General features: G+C 52.1%; 7 protein-coding genes across 7 annotated transcripts; 5 read left to right on the top strand and 2 right to left on the bottom strand.

Annotated features, from left to right (window-relative positions):
* Positions 1 to 86: 86 nt before the first annotated feature.
* Positions 87 to 1,144, top strand: BDR25DRAFT_334200 (CybS-domain-containing protein). The gene is made up of 3 exons (XM_033692911.1): positions 87 to 474; positions 580 to 699; positions 796 to 1,144. The coding sequence occupies exons 1-3, from the start codon at positions 170 to 172 to the stop codon at positions 959 to 961; spliced, it is 591 nt and encodes a 196-aa protein (XP_033547932.1). The 5' UTR covers positions 87 to 169; the 3' UTR covers positions 962 to 1,144.
* Positions 1,145 to 1,641: 497 nt separating this feature from the next.
* Positions 1,642 to 3,673, top strand: BDR25DRAFT_354999 (uncharacterized protein; the record flags this gene model as incomplete). Its single annotated transcript, XM_033695392.1, has 13 exons — positions 1,642 to 1,665; positions 1,721 to 2,056; positions 2,088 to 2,107; positions 2,139 to 2,247; positions 2,308 to 2,502; positions 2,552 to 2,627; positions 2,663 to 2,697; positions 2,736 to 2,808; positions 2,936 to 2,996; positions 3,071 to 3,171; positions 3,269 to 3,365; positions 3,399 to 3,581; positions 3,625 to 3,673. 13 exons carry the CDS (start codon positions 1,642 to 1,644, stop codon positions 3,671 to 3,673), a joined length of 1,359 nt encoding a protein of 452 aa, XP_033547931.1.
* A 173-nt stretch (positions 3,674 to 3,846) lies between these two features.
* BDR25DRAFT_314244 (putative 14-3-3 family protein ArtA) lies at positions 3,847 to 4,870 on the bottom strand (the record flags this gene model as incomplete). The annotated part of the gene is made up of 5 exons (XM_033691440.1): positions 3,847 to 3,960; positions 4,023 to 4,093; positions 4,142 to 4,383; positions 4,450 to 4,756; positions 4,810 to 4,870. The coding sequence occupies 5 exons, from the start codon at positions 4,868 to 4,870 to the stop codon at positions 3,847 to 3,849; spliced, it is 795 nt and encodes a 264-aa protein (XP_033547930.1).
* A 1,375-nt stretch (positions 4,871 to 6,245) lies between these two features.
* Positions 6,246 to 6,720, top strand: BDR25DRAFT_224391 (uncharacterized protein; the record flags this gene model as incomplete). The annotated part of the gene is made up of 3 exons (XM_033685141.1): positions 6,246 to 6,376; positions 6,435 to 6,500; positions 6,609 to 6,720. The coding sequence occupies 3 exons, from the start codon at positions 6,246 to 6,248 to the stop codon at positions 6,718 to 6,720; spliced, it is 309 nt and encodes a 102-aa protein (XP_033547929.1).
* Positions 6,721 to 7,445: 725 nt separating this feature from the next.
* BDR25DRAFT_325363 (uncharacterized protein) lies at positions 7,446 to 9,910 on the bottom strand (the record flags this gene model as incomplete). Its single annotated transcript, XM_033692211.1, has 10 exons — positions 7,446 to 7,661; positions 7,751 to 7,917; positions 7,981 to 8,071; positions 8,108 to 8,705; positions 8,739 to 8,778; positions 8,818 to 8,922; positions 8,959 to 9,054; positions 9,088 to 9,120; positions 9,166 to 9,307; positions 9,581 to 9,910. The coding sequence occupies 10 exons, from the start codon at positions 9,908 to 9,910 to the stop codon at positions 7,446 to 7,448; spliced, it is 1,818 nt and encodes a 605-aa protein (XP_033547928.1).
* A 562-nt stretch (positions 9,911 to 10,472) lies between these two features.
* Positions 10,473 to 12,166, top strand: BDR25DRAFT_325362 (uncharacterized protein; the record flags this gene model as incomplete). The annotated part of the gene is made up of 4 exons (XM_033692210.1): positions 10,473 to 10,539; positions 10,594 to 11,029; positions 11,106 to 11,379; positions 11,468 to 12,166. 4 exons carry the CDS (start codon positions 10,473 to 10,475, stop codon positions 12,164 to 12,166), a joined length of 1,476 nt encoding a protein of 491 aa, XP_033547927.1.
* Positions 12,167 to 13,826: 1,660 nt separating this feature from the next.
* Positions 13,827 to 18,166, top strand: BDR25DRAFT_30318 (uncharacterized protein). Its single transcript, XM_033689955.1, has 5 exons — positions 13,827 to 14,866; positions 14,922 to 17,542; positions 17,598 to 17,729; positions 17,783 to 18,073; positions 18,134 to 18,166. The coding sequence occupies exons 1-5, from the start codon at positions 13,963 to 13,965 to the stop codon at positions 18,158 to 18,160; spliced, it is 3,975 nt and encodes a 1,324-aa protein (XP_033547926.1). The 5' UTR covers positions 13,827 to 13,962; the 3' UTR covers positions 18,161 to 18,166.
* Positions 18,167 to 18,455: the final 289 nt, after the last annotated feature.

The following is an 18,455-nucleotide window of genomic DNA, read 5'->3' as shown; positions in this document are numbered from 1 at the left end:
AACATCTCGGCAGCCGATGTAGGTGGCCAATCAGATGCATCACGATTTCACCTCGGGATTGTCATGCGAGCCTCATGCATCCGTCCCTCCAACCTCACCACCTCACTCACCACCTCACCCACTCCTCCTCTCCACTGCGCCCTCCGTTGCGTAGCCTGAAGCAGCTGCAATGGCATCCATCATGCGTCCCGGCCTTCTCAGGTCAGCCTGCCAGAACCCCGCCGCCTCACAACGCATGCTCTCGTCCTTCGCGCGCTCCGGTATCAAGCGATCCTCGCCATTAATCCACCAGCTCCGCCCGCAGTTCGTACACCCTACAATCCCAAAGTCGACAAGAATTGCCGCCTTTCATGTTACCCAGCGCCAGCAGATTATTCCTCCCCTACCGCAGAAGATCCACGGAACGCTGAACGATCCCGTCCCCGTCCCCAACCCAGAGCCTGTCCATGGCGCCTATCACTGGACTTTTGAGAGGTATGTCTATAGCTACACCTGTCTTTTCTTGCACTTGGATGCTCCAATTAGCATTGTCGAAGCTGGTTCGTTCAATTGACTCCCACAACTAACGGCATGGTATAGACTTGTCTCCGTCGGCCTGATCCCCCTGACTATTGTCCCCTTCGCTTCGGGTTCCCTTAACCCAGTCATGGATGCCACTCTCTGTGCTCTTCTTGTTATCCACTCCCACATTGGCTTTGAGTATGTCTCCTTCATATGCCCTCCTGTCCCGCAGCTTCCATACCCCACGTTACCCCGCCACCAATCAACGCTCCAGAAATACTAATAAACATCCAGGTCATGCATCATCGACTACATCCCCAAGAAGCGCCTTCCCATCTCCCGCATGGTCGCCATGTGGGCCCTACGCATTGGCACTGTCGCCCTTGGCGTTGCTCTCTATTCATTCGAGACCAATGACGTTGGAATCACTGAAGCCGCGAAGAGGCTTTGGCAGGCTTAGGGCTATTTAGCTGGTTGAATTTCTTTTGTATATACCACTACTGGCTAATTAGCTTGAAAATGGTTAGGATGGGCCGAAGCGGATGAGTCTGTTTGCTCATGTGAGAAATAAGTGTTGTACTAGGACGCAATATGAAATGTTAGGCTGGAATTCATCGGGCACTAAATTCACCATCCATCTTTGAACTGAAGCCCTGCTGAGCCTTATTCCTATCATGAAAGATGATGCCAAGGTTCCAAATCCGAAGCCGATACTCCTTTTACAGAATTGCACAACATGAAAGGAATCCTTTGGGAGCTGTGAATCACGAAAAGCCCCTCCCTTGTATATGCTAGGATAAATTGCTTAACAGTCTCGAAAAGGTCGTGCCGCCAGTGAACTAGAAATAAGCCATCCCCTTGGCCTTTACTCCGTGTATGAAAAGGTTCCAGAGAGACGCCGAGGGAGCAATGTTCCGGATTGGGTCCTGAAGTAATGCTTTTGGGTCGAAGAAGAAAAGTGAGAGCTGGGGAGTAGCTAGTGGAGGAAGAAGAACCGGGTGGGGGGAGAGGCTTCAGTATTATTCTTCCTCGTCAACAGGCCTTTGTACGCAGACTCGGCTCAAATCCTCCACCTCGTCCCCCGGAATCCATTACTCCCTGGGCTTATAAAAATCGGCTAATTCCAGAATACGCTTTTCGATGCGAGCTTTCCCGTCGAAATCGGTCTCCGCTTAACCCTCCGTAAAACCGCCTGCTTCTTCTCCCGATCATATACTAGTCCCTACTGTGCTTGAGGTCGCAGAACTTCCAGCCACTCGGCCCGAAAACAGTTCGTTGGTCGAAAGTCGCTGAGCGGATAGAAAGCGGTTGTGAAACTGACCTTGACGTAGTCCATTTTCTTTGGAAGAGGAAGGGTTGGTTGAGCTTCCGTTGCCATTTACTTGTCTGCGACCGTACTAAGCTGAGTGCGGCGAGCCTTCTCGAATCGTTCGGCCGGATCAAGCTCTTCGAAGGGAGCGTAGTTGATCATCACGTTATCCCACCGCCATTCGTTGTGTGCTCTAGTCTAGATTTGGGAAAGTCCCTGACCAACTCTAATGATGGTGTTCTTAACGTGAGACAGCCTAGCTGCGGAGAAGACATAGCGTTCGCTCAGAGATCAGCTGTCGAAGGAATTCTTGCTCGAATCTATAAAGGGTAGATAGGTATCATAATGAACCGGCAGAGCGAAGTAGTTCTGGGACAGGTAGACTGGCTCATCTTCAGCATGGGCCTACTTGCAAACACTCAGAGGCTGAAGATGGGGTAGAATAGATTTTGTCCCCAATAGCCCACGTCGTTACGGAGTTCGCCGTCGTCACGTAGGGTACTGCGTTAACCACCAAGGTCTCTTTGAATATCATGACTAGGATTTCCGCAGGCAATCAAGGAGGCGAAACTCGGAACATGATAGCCGGGATTCACAGCAATGGCAAACACAATATGGATCCGTACCTTAGTGATTTCGCATCCGCGATAGGATTTTGGTCGGCTTTGGAAAATGTTGAACCAATGCTTGCTGTAGGTGTAGCTGCAGTGTAAAGATAGAGAATTGGAGGTCGCCTTATAGAAAGGAAAGGAAAGGAAGGAAAGGAAAGGGAAGATGAAGCTCAAGGTAGATGCGAAGGCGAACATTATCGAGACTGGTGAGAAGTGAACGGCACTGGATGCAATCACTGAGATCAAGGGGCTAGATGTGGGCCTGACTTCAGCTCCGTTTAGATGATAAAGCAGCCAAGAGTCATGCGCTCCAGAGTGGTAGGTGGGAACATTTACTTACCAGTCGCAATCTTGGCTCATCGGCGGCTGCGGCTGAAGAGTCTCGAGGTCATAGAGCGCGATGGTAGGTAGTTAGTAAGAGGAAGGTGCCTTGTATGTTGCAGAAGGAGAGAGGACACTAAAAGGTAGATATGACACTTCAAGCAACTGTAGAGAAATTGGAAATATTTATCAGATGAAGAGACACCACTAATTCACTTCACACGTTCTCCGCTTCTTCCCCGAAAATTCACGAGGTCCGTTTAACTACCTGTTATCTGAAGTGTAGAATCCGAATGCAATATTGATTGTGTGTCAATTCTTACGATAGTCAAGAGTCCTTGATTCGTATGGCCTGGGTGATAATCGCGAAATTAAGGAAGATAATGTTTGAGAAATTAGTGGCAGTGAAGACAACCACGCCGAAGAAATGTGAAGATCGACTTTCACCTACTTTACTTTCAGATTTCTTTCTTCCCTTTTTTTTTCTTTTTTTTTTTTTCCAAACAAGGCTAAGAGCAACTCTAAGACCTATTTTTCAGCTCTCGCGAGCTTCTGAAATCTTGTATATTTTTGTGCTGGGCATTGAGTCTTGACCTATCGAAAGGCCCGAAACCTCGTGTGCTGTGAGCAGGCGAAGGGGAGCCGTGGTGAAGAAGAAAAAGAAAGAATAAAACGAACACCACCAAAAAAGCCCAGAGAGAGATCGAATCGTATGATAATCATAAGACTCGTCAAGCCATGCTTCAAGTAAAAAGGAGCCAAGCTACGGGTACCGCTCCCATCAAACCAAGAGCTATGAACCGACGCAACAAAGGCACATACAAGATCCATTGTGCTTTGTGATTTGTGATTTGTTTGTGTGTGTTTGCGTGTGGGGTTGAGTGTATTAAAAGGGAAGAGAATTTCGGGCAATCGTATCGAGGATAGATAAGATGTTTGACAGGTTGAGAATTTAAGGAAGTCTAATGGAGCATAACCCCTAGCAACCTAAAAACCCTTTCCTGAGGTCCGTTGAACAATGAAGCAAACGTGTCGTTGCCCATCCCAAATGCACCGAAACCATGAAACCCCCTTTCACTTTTACCACCTGATAGGATTAGGAATCTAAGCTTTTGCCTCCTCGGCGGCGGCAGGAGCCTCAGCCTCCTTAGTTTCAGTAGGTGCAGGCTCGGCGGCGGGCTCGGCAGCAGGCTCCGCGTCGGAACTCGTCCAGAGTGTCTAAGAAGAATCTTGTTATCATCTTTGCTCAAGCAGAAGAGGGTTACAAAAATGCAACTTACGAGGTTGTCCCTCAGGAGCTGCATGATAAGAGTGGAGTCCTTGTAGCTCTCCTCAGAAAGGGTATCCAACTCTGCACATGTGTTAGCCTTTGATATTCTCCTTAGGTGATGTTACATACCAGCAATCGCATCGTCGAACGCCTGCTTGGCAAGTTGGCAGGCCTGGTCTGGCGAGTTGAGGATCTCGTAGTAGAAAACGGAGAAGTTGAGGGCAAGACCAAGGCGGATTGGGTGTGTGGGGGCCAAACTAGTCGTAGCAACCTCGGTGGCGGCCTTGTAAGCCTCGAGGGACTTATCGGCCGATGTCTTGCGCTTGTCTCCCACGGCGAACTCGGCCAAGTAGCGGTGGTAGTCGCCCTTCCTGTATCGCGCAAAATGGTCAGCTATTGCCCGCGGTCATGGAGTTTGAAGGTGGGATATGTCTCACATCTTGTGGTAGAAGACTTTGGACTCGCCGCTCTCGGCGGAGGGAATCAGGTGTCCATCCAAGCACTCTAGAATGTCCTCGCAGATCTTAGCGAGTTCGGCCTCGATCTTCTGGCGGTATTCCTTGATGAGAGCGACTTGAGTCTCGTTGCCCTTGGACTCCTCCTTCTGCTCGATAGAAGTGACGATTCTCCAGGAAGCGCGGCGAGCACCGATGACGTTCTTGTACGCGACGGACAGGAGATTCCGCTCCTCGACGGAGAGCTCCTGGTCTGCAGAGGCAACGGCCTTCATGTTCTCGACCATCTCTGGGATGGAGAATTAGCTCGACGGGTTTACGGGACATTAGCGATGCACATACCCTCATAACGCTCGGCCTGCTCAGCCAGTTTGGCCAGGTAGACGGAGTCTTCGTAGCCCATTGTGAAGTGAGAATCTAATGTTTCCAATTATTAGCGTAACGAACAGATGGCCCGCGCACGGAAGCTGCGATAAAGCGATAAGTGATTGTTTGATGCCCCTCGGTTGTGCCCGGCGCTCAGTGAATTGCGCGCTGGTTGATTGTGGGAAAGCGCGGTTCGGCTGCCGTGACTCGGCGTGGGGCTGTTGACTGCGAGGCCCGTTGGACGGGACGAGCGATAGAGTGCCGTCTATTTGCGCGGACAAGCAGGCCGTGGAGGGGGGGAGGTAGCGCAGGCGCAAGAAGGGGCGGTGGGTTGCAGCAAGTCACCCTGAGACGCTCAGGCAGCCCCGGGACGATTGAATCTGGTGGATGGCGCAGTGGGGGCGCAGGGGGGAGGGGGGGAGGGGGACAGGCTGCTTCGACGGCGGTGGTGCGTTGATGGTGTCGCCGGACGACTGTCGAGGTCCGCCGAGGGAGCAAATTGGGGCGGGCGGATTGGGCGTCGAGGGAGATGACGAAAGAGCAGCGGTACTTACGAAGAAGAAATTGTGCGGGAGAGTGCAGCAGGAGTGGGTAGGAGAAGTGGCAGTGGTTCGTGTCTTGTTATCGGCACGAGAGGGCGTCGGTCTCTTATATAAAGGCGGTATGCTTGGAAATGGAAGAGGTGAGTGGGGAGGTTTGAAGGTTCGAGTGGGAAGGGTTGGATGGTGTCGACAGTCCGCCGCCAAGACAGCAGTCGATCAAGCCTGCCGCCTCGCCTTTCACAGCCCAGAACGGGTGAGCCTCTTTCTCGCACACCCCAGCTCCTTCACCCGGCGTCGACCATGATTGCTCGAGAGGGAATAATGATTGTTTATTCTGTTCGGCATCGGCTGGTAGCAAGCCGACAGTTGGCTCCGGCCCGGCTGGGTCGCTGAGGCGGCAGACTCTATTTGGACCTCAGAGCTAGCGTCGCCTACCATTGCTGCGCTCTACAATGCAAATGCTTAACATGATGCCAAGTCAATGATCTGAAACCGCAGCCTCTATCTAGATTGCGGGAGAGTGTCCTGCATCGCTGTCTGAGACAATGGCATGAACTGCGGTTCGCTGCTCAGGTGGTGGTGACCATGATACATCCCCAAGCCCACTTTGACCTCCCCGTGAACCTCAGGGAAGGCTTTCCCTGGATCTCCTCGTAGCATTTCCGAATCTCCACTCTTGAATCGGCTCACCTCCGGCGCATTTCGAGATATGCTTATCACGTGTGGCTGCCCGCGTCGAATGACGCACGGCCGTCCCGAACCTCATCTCACATTCAAACTTCACAAAGCCCATCACTCCACCTCCCCGTCCCCGTCCTATAAAACCCCGCCCATTTCCCCTAGACTTCCAATTCCTTCCGCAATACAACAATGCTCCGATCAACTATCATTAAGACCGCCCGACCTCTCGCGTCGCGACGCCTGCTCAGCACTTCTGCGAGACTTATGGGTAGTGGGGACACTGGATCAGGCTTCTCCAGGCCGTCTGGTGAGCGCGGCGGGTATGCATTCACTCTACAGCCCTATCTAGGCCACCGAAAAAGCTAATTGAATGGTTAGTGATGCCTTCACCAAGCGCGAAACCGCAGCCGAGGAGATGTACATCCGGCAGGAAGAGAAGGCCAAGTACGTCAACGAACCCCACCATCCCAGCATCTAAACTCCCCAACCCTCGATTCCAAGCTGTACCTTCTGTCAAGTCATATTTACGCACATACACTGACATAGAAACAGGCTGCGAGCCATCAAAGCCAAGCTCCAGGAACAAAAGAAGCACATCGAGGAGCTAGAGAAGCACATGTCGGACCTCCCGTCTCTCGCATCGTCGCAGACACAGAAGCACTGACTTGTACACAGCGACGAGGTTACCAAGGAGGCGGGAGGCGAACAGCACTAAACATTTCCGCACCAGACTGTGAAGAATTTGCATCCACGGACGGACGGATTACGACGGGTGGATAGCTATGGTTTCGGCAACACAAAGACAATGTCTTTCACGACACATGAATCATTTTTGGCATGCGAGTACTGGCTTTGTAGTCTGACTTTGTACAATCTGACCAAGCACTCTCAAATCTTGAATTAGCTGAGCGTTCAATGTACGTTTGCTCAGCACCCGATTCTTCCCGCTTCACGCAAATGATGCTTTGCTCCGCGCATCCCATCATAGCATAATTACCTCACAAGTGCAGCCGCCATGTACCCATTCAACCGGCGTAGGCCAAAATTTATCTGGTTATTCAGTATCCGGTGGACTTGTACCCCATCTCTCGACATGATCTTAGGATCCTGAGGCTTCAGGATATTGCATGATGCATGAATACCACGTACTATTGAAATCAGACCAACTCCATGTATGCATCTCAATAGACTACTCGCAGCATGCTCTACCTGCCATGCAGCACATATCACCATCTTCATCCTGCATATCTTACATGCCCGACCTCGGCAGTTTAGCAGGAGGCTAGCCAATCGTCGCCCGAGGTGGTTTTGCCTATTCTTCCATGAAGACTACAATCCTCCTCAAATCCATGACGTCTCATTCCCCAAGCTGTCCCCTTAGGACTTCCTTCACGAGACTCCTCCAAACCGCTCACCCCTTCCACCCCTAAAGCTCCGATAGAAGTCTTCAGTCGGATCTGTGCCAAGACCATTCCAACCATTAGCTCCAACACGGTGGCTCTCCTTCTGGGTGGCCTTGATCTTGTCTTGCAGCTGTGAAGCGCCGGAGTCAATGAGTTGGAGTTGAGCGAGCTGGCCATTGAGGACGCGGACGACTTTCGTTAACTATTTACCTTAGCATATATTCTTCTTCAAAGGTAGAGCCTGCGGGTAAAAAGCAAGGGAATGGGAGGTGTGTGTGTGTAAATACTTACAGGATCATCCGGCTTGCCCGTCTTACTGAGCGTCTGACTCGTGCTATTAATCTCCTCAATCATCTCTGTGAGATCCTTGTTTAGCTCATTAAGCCGATCTTGCAATTTCTCGGCAAGCTTGTACCTAGTAAACGGGTCAGAATCAGGATCAGAATTGTTTTTCTCAACTTTGGAGCTCAATAGAAAGCCAACATACGTCCTCTCGCGCTCCTGATCTGGGCCTCTCAGACCATCCGAACGCCCGCTTCCACTCATTCCATGGTTCTGCATCATGCCCTCGACTTCCTTCTCATATTTGTCTAAATAAGCTTCTAGCTCTTGCTGGTTTTCCTCCATCAGTCGTAGTTGCTTTTCTACTTCCGCAGCATCGCGTTCAGCTTGGAAAGTCTTGGAATAGAGTTTTGTGACTTTGTCTGAATTTTCGACAATGGCGCGGTCCCATAGCGCGACTTGGTCGGCTTGTGTCTGAAACTCTTTTTGGTATTTGGAAAGGTCTGCTGCCCAGCGCGTTATGATTTCGTCCATGGATTTGTTCTTGAGGCGGGATTGGGTGGAAGGCGTGGGCCCGGCGGTTGAACTACCAAGCCCGGTGGTTGTGGTTTTAGTTGCGTCGCCTCCAGTAGGGCCGCTGGTGGCAGGGGGTGGGTTTGCGGTGCCATTACCACTTGTTCCTCTAGCTGCAGCAGCAGCAGGTGCTGTGGTTGTAGTTGAGGTAGAAGGCTGCACGGATGTGGTTGTTGTTTTGCTTCCTAATCCGGAGAACATGGATGGGGCTGCAGTATTCGTGGACGCTGGAGCAGAGCTTGTTGTCGTGTTGTTTCCGAGGCCTGGGAAAAGAGTAGGAGTGGCTCCAGCAGAAGTAATAGGAGGTGCGCTAGAGGTTGCAGCTATTGAGCCTTGCGTAGGTCCATTGGGCTTGCCTAGATTGAAGAGATTGCCAGCGCTTCCGCCTCCGCTTGCACTGTTGCTGGCACTAAGCCCACTAAACATATTGCTTGGCGGAGCCCCTGTGGATGCTGGAGGATTTGCTGGGGTTGTGGCAGAGGTGGTGACTTGTTTAGCCAGACCTGGTTGGGTGGCTGCTGGAGTTGATCCCAAACTGAATGGTGTAGAGAGCGCAGGTGCTGTACCACTAACATTGAACAAAGATGGCTTTGGTGTTGCCTGAGTCCCTTGGGTGCTAGGGGCCCCAGACTGATTAGCTCCACCAAACAGGGTTGAAGAAGTGGACGTATTCGATTGTTGCGAAGGGCCACCCTGGTTAGCGTTCACTCCGAAAAGATTTGAACCGCCAGCCGTATTTCCTGCATTCTGGGTCAAGGTCCCAGAAACATTACTACTAGGCCCCCCAAATAGATTTGAGCTACCAGCTGGAGTGCCAGTGTTCTTATTTGCATCTGTGGAAGCATTCTTACTGGCAAAGTTAAAAGAATCTTGACTAGTTGGGGTACTTCCTAACGGCTTCGCAGGTGCGGAGCTAGAGCTTGCAGGTGCGAAGAGACCTGGCGAGTATGAAGCAGATGTAGTTGCCGGTTTCGATGCAAACAGAGATAATGGCTGTGAGCCTGCGCCTGTCTGGTTAGCTTGATTGCCAAACAGACTGTTGCCAGGAGGAGGACCAGCCGGCGTTGTCGAGGGGAGCGAGAAGGTCTTGTTGGTATTAGGAGTAGACGCTGGAATTCTATAGTTAACCTCCTAGTGCCTGTCTAAAGAAGATCAAGTTTGGGAAGAGGTGGGGTTCTACATACTCGGAGCTCCGCTGAAGGATATTGTTGGAGTAGAGCTAGCGGGCGCTGCACCTCCAGCGGTCTCAAAGAGAGGCGATTTCACAGCATTTGAGGTGGTCCCGCTAGTTGCTCCATTATTGCCAAAGGGGAAGGTGCCTGAGCTTGGCTGCGTTGCTCCCGAGGTTGGTTGAATCGCGCCGAAGAGACTTGGCTTGCTCGCAGCTGGAGTATTTGAGGATGAGCCACCACTGAAGAGGGTGGATGAGCCAGAATTTCCACCGATGAAGCTGTTCGAAGAGGCCGGGGTGTTGGAGCCTGCATTTGCATTGTTTGTCGTGCTTCCGAAGAGAGAGGGTGTGGAGCCTCCAGAGGTATTGGCAGCACCAAAGAGAAGCTTGTTAGGCGTAGAGCCTGTTCCAAAAGCGAACGACATTGTGCGAGTGGGTGTATGGGTCTCCTTGACTGTTGTCAGTCTTTCTGTGCAGATGAGGGTTATTGTTTGGGGAGGACGCATACCCGTAGGAAAGATGGGCAAGGGGAATGTTAGTGCGGTGGTGTCGTCACGTCTTCACGAGACGAGCTACAGCCAGAGCTTACGAGGCAGAGGAGGTGATGCAGCCAATGCGCACGAGGAAGTGCTCGCAGCGATGACTTTCACTGGCGCGTCGTTGGTAGCTCCAAATCGAAGCGCGCCAAGCCCCCCTCGGTAAAAGGTTTTACCGACCCCTCCGTAGCTCCTTCCAGACCGACCTCGATCCCCACCGCCAATGTTTCGCAGTCGTGCCTGCGTTTTGAGGTGACAACTCATACCTATACACGGGCACTTCCTCCCGCCTGACCCCCCGTGGTTTATTTGTACCTCTATTGCATTGCTACGAACATCTCAACCTTCCCTTGCATCTAACCTCATTCGTGCTCTCCACAACTTGCCCAAGATATCAGATCAAGAATAACTTACATTAGCTCCTATCAACCCTACCCTCTCCCTCTCCGCCATGTCTGACAAACTACCTCCGCCTCGCAAGAGTGTCGAGCTTGAGGATCCCGGTGCACACGACCTAGGTTCGACCACCCCCCTCATTTGCCATATAGCCCTGCCTAACAGCCTGCATATAGAATCCTCTTCCAGCGACGAGCACTTTTCTGATGCCTCGGAAGGCCGCAACGCGCTCCCAGGTCAGGCAGAGCGCTCCAATGCCACCTCTCCCATTCCAATCACCCGTGTGGAAAGAGTAGACGACGAGCCCGCCTACGGCGAAGTGCCTGGCACAGACGCATATAACAAGAGAATGCAAGATGCAGTTCCCGATGAGGTAGAAGTCGTTCCGGATGGCTCTAGAAGCCGCAGTGCTTCGAGAGTTAGTTTGCAGGATCGGCCGTATACACCTGGCGGTTCTCCCGTGCCCAGGACTGTTGTTGAGAAAATAGACCCGGATACGCCCAGCTATGGGGATGTCCCTGGCACACATGCGCACAAGGTTCGTGCTGCAGATGCTATCCCCGATGTGATTGTCAAGGTGCCCCAGCCTCCAGAGAGAAAGACTGAAGGTATGTAAGGCGATTTTTTTCTTCCCTGCTTCCTACGTCCCATTGACGGAACAAGGATCGCCAACTGCCTCGATGAACAGATCCCCCCAAATAAACGATTGCGAAAGCGACCATTCGGACGAACCAGGTACCTCTGCTGCTGAGTCACACGATCGAAAAGACAATGCACTCAGTGACGGTGGAGTGGAGGATGACGGCGAATTAGGCGATGACTTTGACGATTTCGAAGAGGGCGGCGAGGGAGATGATTTTGGGGACTTTGATGATGGGTTTCAACACGGCGAGGATCAAGCAGAAACTACATTTGAGAAACCCCGGGATCATCCTTTTGTACCTGTCCCCTCCCTAGGTCCTGTAAGTCGGAATTATTCAATCACATCAATTCTACTCTTAGGCATGTGTTTTGCTGTGACATGTATGGACTGACCCGTGCATTGCGCAGCCGGTCCTGGATTTCAAGGAGCTCACTTCGTTTGAAGACGTGGTTCGTGCAACGCAACCATACATTGACGAAATGTACCCCTCCATAAAAGAGATACCCAGCATTTCTACGGCAAATCAAGCGGCCGCCCGGTCTATATTCTTGTCCGATCGAAGTCTGTCATTATGGTCTCAGCTTGTCGCCCCACCGCCTCTACAACCTCCGAACTGGGTCCGGTCTCGGATACGGCGACTTTTTCTCGTATCTCTCGGTGTACCGGTCGATCTTGACGAAATCCTGCCGGCCTCCAAACAGAAAAAACTTATTCTGCCTTCTATACACGTACCGGGAGAGAAATCGCCGAGGCCATCAGCAGATGAGCGCAATGGTGCTCTTGCGCGGGTGAGGAAGGGAAATGCATCATCAGCATCGATAGACTCGTCGGCTTCGAAGTCAGAGAGGAGACGTAAAGGGCCCCCGCCCCCGCCGCAACTCGACATCAGCTCGACTACAATGCTGTGTTCTACAACGGAAGCAGCGCTCAGCAACTTCACTGATGAGGAGCTGCGATTTCATGTGAAGCGCCTCGCCGAACTAAAAGAGCGTGCAAAAGAAGTTTTTGAGTACTGGCAGAAGCGCATGGAGAGTGCACTGGGGGACAAGGAAGCATTCGAGTCCGTTATCGAGAATCTCGTGGCTCACGCGAAGAAGATACGATGATATAGCCCGGGGCTGTCACGTTGCACTGAACGCACGTCTGCGCAAGGCAGGGATGGACTGTCCAAGGCTCGCTTGTGCGACTCTGCAGAGTCTGCACCGCGAATTTCGCTGAGTCGGGAGATTTCTTGTGGAGATTGATAGGGCCAGTGTTACCGAACAGGCTTAAGGTCATAGTCTGCTGAAGGGGGCTGAACCCTTCACACTGTCTCTTGCAGCGCCATCGCTAGCCTACCTCCCTACATCGAATTTCTAAATGCCACTGCAGCCGTTCTGAGACGGCTCTTAGGGAGAGAACATGAGACAGAGATAAAATCCCCAACAACATGACGGCGACGATCAGATAGGGCCGTTCTACATACGTTTAGTACTCAAAATGAATGAATGCTGTGTGAACAACCGTAATTGAGGCGCTGGCTTCTAGAGGGGTTGCGCAGCAGAGCGTGCCCGAGAATGAATGTCGCCCCCCGCTTCACGGCCCCCCCTGGAGGCGGAATGGTCCAGCCGCATTGAGTGAAGATCAGCACCAATTGTCTTCACAGCTCACACAACGACGGAGTATCTCAGCAAATAAACGCGCAGCCAGAATGCCGATCCGCCACGAGATAGTCTCTGAGGCAAAGTAAGGGGCTAGCGGTGGTGTCGGCAGCAATATCATAGGGATCAGGACTTAATACATGCCAGGAAGTGTGTGCCATCCATACCATGGAGCATAGCAGGAGTATTTCAACACAGAAACCGCAATCCTGTTAAAGTTCTCCCGGATTCTGGTAAGAGGTTAAACGAAGATCAAATGCGCCCTGCCAATGTTCCACAATAAGTGCGCGAAAATGATGTAGTGTGAGCCCGGGCCAGGATGCAGTGCTATTGGAGTCAAAGAAGCCGTCTCCTAAAGCTCCTCCTGGCCGTTCCGCGATCGTGCCGAGCAGTCGACAGCGGAAGCCAATCCTGTCCGGCATGCTGTAGCTGCAGCAGCTGCTAAAAGGGGTCACACGGTGAAGACACCCCAGAGAAGGCAGCAATCGTAAGGTCGTTGGATTCGCTCACCCTCTGTGTGCCGTCAATTTTGATCCTGTTGATGACACGGGCCAGAAATGATGTCATCGCCCAAGCCCGCCAACGCCAAATTGCCTCACGGGTCGCGCAATGCCAAAGGGGATCGCTTTATTAGCAGCTTGCTACTAAGTGTCGCCCTGTCGCACCCCCAAGTGCAGCGGAATCTTGGGTAGGCGAGACGGACGGTAGGCTAGCCTCGAAAGCTCGCAGCGCGGGCGGGATGGGGTGCGTGGTTGTTCAGGGTGTGCTCGCTAAATTGGAAGCTCGGAAGCGCAATGGTCACTACCTCGAGGACGAGGGACTGGGGATGAGTCCCTCTTTGTCAAATAGAGATCCGCCGCCAACCCTGCTTTTGGAACCCGAACGGCTTAGCAAGGCCGTTATTGCTCCCATCGCCATTATTCACTCCTTCTCTACCACATCGCCGGCGTCTGCCTCGTGAAGCCTTCATTGCAACTTCCTTCTCGTGACCCCTGCCACCGCCCAAGTCCTCTGAGATCTTGATCCATCATTCTAACGTTGCAGGTGCCCGCCTTCAGTCCTCCCTCCGAGTCGGCCGAGGGGGTAACACTCCTCGCTCTAGGGCGGCCTTCAGACACCTCGCGGTACTTCACTCGTGCTCGCTGTCTAGTCACCCTGCCCCCCTTGGTTCTGCTGCTGTCCGCCCGCCACCCCATCCAAGGCTGCTCGCTTTGCGTCCCCAATGCGCATCTAGTGTACGCCGGCCATCTTTCGCAATAGCGATGTCCTCCGCCGAGACAAACGCGGCCCTCGCAGACTTTCTGTCGAATCTCGCGAAGCAGCACGACCCAGCTCTGGACGCCTCGTTCAGCGGCCAAATCGCTGCAAATGGCGCCAAAGCAAACGCCATCATCCTTCCTGGGTCTGACTCCCCAGACAAGGCCAGCCTCGAGCGAGAGCTGGCCGCGCTTGCTGCCCGCATACAGTATCTCGAATCCAAGGCGAACGTCGTCGACAACCGCACGCTCCCGATAACTCCTGGTGAGCCGGGCGTCAGCTCCCCGTTCATGTATAGCCCCGCCGCCGTCTCCATATCGCGCAACGGCAGCGCACCCGGGAGGCGAGGCTCGCACAAGGAGCAGAGGGCAACGTGGGTCAACAACTGGTTGGCCGCAAAGGAATCCAACAATGGAGAGGCCCAGCAGCCCACGGCCGCGCTCACTGAGGAGCAGCTGAACTACTTGCGCGACCATCTCAACAAGCAGGCTGATCAGATCAAGAATCAACGCGAACACATCGACAATCTCAGTGCCGAAGTGAACAAACAATTGCGGAATCAGGACATCGCCTTTGGACATGGCATTGAGGACATTGGGGCTCTCAAACGAGAGCTGGGCAAGCACCAGCAGGCCAACCTCGCTTTCCAGAAGGCGCTGCGTGAGATTGGGAACATTGTGACAGCCGTCGCCATGGGTGATCTCAGCAAAAAGGTTCTTATTCATGCCAAGGAGATGGATCCTGAAATCACAACGTTCAAGCGGACCATCAACAAGATGGTTGACCAGTTACAGGAATTTGCCAGTCAAGTCACATTTCTAGCTAAAGAAGTTGGCACTGAGGGCAGACTTGGTGGTCAGGCCAATCTCCCTGGTGTCGACGGCATTTGGGCCGAATTGACGGACAGCGGTAGGTCACTGGTCTCCAGAATCCTTCTATCGGCCCTTCCCTAACAAACGTGCAGTTAATGTCATGGCGAAGAACCTCACAGAGCAAGTGCGAGAAATCGCAACTGTAACTACAGCAGTAGCTCACGGTGACTTGAGCAGGAAGATTGAACGACCTGCTCGAGGTGAGATCTTGCAATTGCAGCAGACTATAAATACTATGGTAGAGCAACTACGGTCGTTTGCTACTGAAGTCACAAAAGTAGCCAGGGACGTCGGTACTGAAGGGAAACTGGGTGGCCAGGCTGAGATCGCAGGAGTCAAGGGCATGTGGAACGAACTTACAGTCAACGTCAACGCCATGGCACAAAACCTTACTACGCAGGTCAGAGACATCGCTCAGGTGACTACAGCTGTAGCACAAGGAAACCTCACGCGGAAAGTCGAGGCCGAATGCAAGGGCGAAATTCTCGAACTTAAGAATACGATCAACTTGATGGTGGACCAACTTCAACAATTCGCACACGAAGTCACAAAGATCGCTAGGGAGGTTGGATCCGAGGGTCGTCTTGGCGGGCAAGCTACAGTGCACGGCGTGGAAGGCACGTGGAAAGACTTGACCGAGAACGTGAACGGCATGGCCATGAACCTTACAACACAAGTGCGTGAGATCGCCGAGGTCACAACCGCAGTCGCCAGAGGAGATCTTAGCCGGAAAGTCAAAGCCGAAGTCCAGGGGGAGATCCTGTCCCTCAAAATTACTATTAACACTATGGTGGACCGTTTGAATACATTTGCACAAGAAGTTAGCAAGGTAGCTCGCGAGGTCGGCACTGATGGTATCCTTGGCGGCCAGGCGCAAGTGGATAACGTGGAGGGCAAATGGAAAGATTTAACTGACAACGTCAACACGATGGCCCAGAATCTCACGCTCCAAGTGCGAAGTATCTCGGAAGTCACGCAAGCCATCGCCAAGGGCGATATGAGCCGTAGAGTACACGTCGATGCCGAAGGAGAAATCCGGCTCCTCAAAGACACTATTAACGACATGGTTACCCGTTTGGACGATTGGTCACTAGCTGTGAAGCGCGTTGCTCGCGATGTGGGCGTGGACGGAAAGATGGGAGGCCAGGCTGACGTTCAAGACATTGATGGTCGCTGGAAGGAGATAACTACCGACGTTAACACCATGGCTCAAAATTTAACCTCTCAAGTACGAGCATTTGGAGACATCACCAATGCAGCCATGGAAGGCAAGTTCACCCAAATCACGGTTGAAGCCTCTGGCGAGATGGACGAGTTGAAGAGGAAGATTAATCAAATGGTTTCAAGTCTTAGAGAGAGTATCCAGAGGAACACGGCAGCGAGAGAGTCTGCCGAGTTGGCAAACAAGACGAAATCCGAGTTTTTGGCAAACATGTCTCATGAGATTCGGACACCCATGAACGGGATTATCGGAATGACCCAGCTCACCTTGGACACGGATCTTACCCACGCGCAGCGAGAAATGCTGACTATCGTTCACAACCTAGCTGGGCAGCTTTTGACCATTATCGATGACATTCTCGATATCAGCAAGATTGAAGCCAACCGCATGGTCATGGAAGAAATCCCTTTCTCGCTCCGCGGAACTATCTTCAATGCGCTCAAGTCGCTAGCATTGAGAGCTAATGAGCGAAAGTTGACGCTAGCATATGATGTCGACTGCTCTATTCCAGACTATGTTGTTGGGGATTCCTTCAGATTGCGACAGATTATCCTAAATCTCGTCGGGAATGCGATCAAATTCACAGAGGTCGGAGAAGTCAAGGTTGCAATATCGATGGCCCGAGACCAGAATTGCGGACCCGACCAATATGTCTACCAATTCGCTGTATCTGATACTGGCATCGGTATCCATGGTGATAAGCTCAACCTCATCTTTGATACATTTCAGCAAGCCGATGGGTCCACAACGAGAAAATTCGGTGGCACAGGTCTGGGATTATCAATCTCGAAACGCTTAGTCACTCTGATGGGTGGACAGATGTGGGTAACGTCCGATTACGGAAAGGGCAGCATATTCTACTTCACCTGCAGAGTGCGTCTCGGGAACCCAGATCTGACCGCTATTCAACCCCAACTGGCGCCTTACAGCAGACATACCGTTCTATTTGTTGACCAGGGTCATACTGGATGCGGAGAGCAAGTAGTCGACCATCTGAAGGCCCTTGATCTGGCGCCCATTGTGGTTAATTCCATCGACAAAGTAGCTGTCTCGGGTGACCGGACAGCAACTACAATGCCCTTCGACTGTGTCATCGTGGATAACGATAAGACAGCCAGGGAGCTCCGAATCGCAGAGCGGTTTAAGTACATCCCACTTGTCATGCTCACCCCGCGGGTGTGTATCAGTCTAAAGTCCGCCCTTGAGGACGGTATTTCGAGCTATATGACTACACCTTGCCTGCCGATTGACTTGGGCAATGCTTTGATCCCTGCTCTAGACGGTCGCGCTGCACCATTGGTGAATGACCACTCTAGATCCTTCAATATCCTCCTCGCAGAAGACAATGCAGTCAACCAGAAGCTCGCGGTCAAAATTTTACAGAAGTACAATCACACCGTCACCGTGGCAAACAACGGTCTGGAAGCTTTCGAGCACATCAAGAACAAGCGGTATGATGTCGTTCTTATGGACGTTCAAATGCCTGTTATGGTAGGTTTACTTTCAAAAGCTATTGTAGGCGAAACTTGACTGACGTGATTCATAGGGAGGATTCGAAGCTACAGCAAAGATTCGCGAATGGGAGCGCGAGAGTGGTCAGCCTTCAACACCAGTGATCGCATTGACCGCGCACGCTATGGTCGGCGACCGAGAGAAGTGTCTTGCGGCTCAAATGGATGTATGTTTTAGCACCTGCTCACCGCTATATATCACAATTACTCACTGAGTCAGGATTACCTATCGAAACCTCTCAGGCAAAATCAACTTATTCAAACTATTTTGCGCTGCGCTACTTTAGGCGGTATTCTTTCAGACCACGCAAACGAGCAACGGCATTCGATAGAACATATACAGACACCGGATATCCAGCTATCTCCAGACAGTCCCACGTTAACCCCTAAGAGTATGTCCAAATACCCTTCGCAGAGACCGCAGCTGGAAGCGAGAGGCTTCACCGAACGAGGCACCACGGCAGAGAGCCCTTCGCTTCTAGCGGCCGACCAATCCGATCCAGTGGAGAGAGTACGTTTTTCGTTCTGTCCTTCGACATACAAACGGAACCTATACTAACTAGGTGTGCAGCTTTTGCTTCGTTCGCACAGTAGTTGAAGAACAAGTTTGTTAGATAATACCCAGCGAGTTCCCGTATGTGCAGCTGTTCACCGATATTTGTGCCCCCGGCTGGTGTGTTTTAGCGGATACCCCAAGGTGCCACACCTCAAGACTTGAATTCTTGCAGCTAGAAAGATAGTTGGTCCACCATATCAGATTCTCATTTCCAGGCGTTTGTGTGGTTTTTCTCTCTGACGAAATGGATGCACTCAACGGGGTTTCCTTAGCGGAGGGCTGCATATGGAGAGTGGGAGGCATGGGCCGAGAATCTTGGTGTCTTTGTTTTCTTTTC

The sequence above is a fragment of the Lindgomyces ingoldianus genome (genome assembly GCF_010093535.1).
Source record: "Lindgomyces ingoldianus strain ATCC 200398 unplaced genomic scaffold BDR25scaffold_15, whole genome shotgun sequence".
Classification (NCBI taxonomy): Eukaryota; Fungi; Ascomycota; class Dothideomycetes; order Pleosporales; family Lindgomycetaceae; genus Lindgomyces; species Lindgomyces ingoldianus.
Note: the sequence above shows the minus strand (reverse complement) of the source record. Positions and strands in the feature narration are given on the sequence as shown.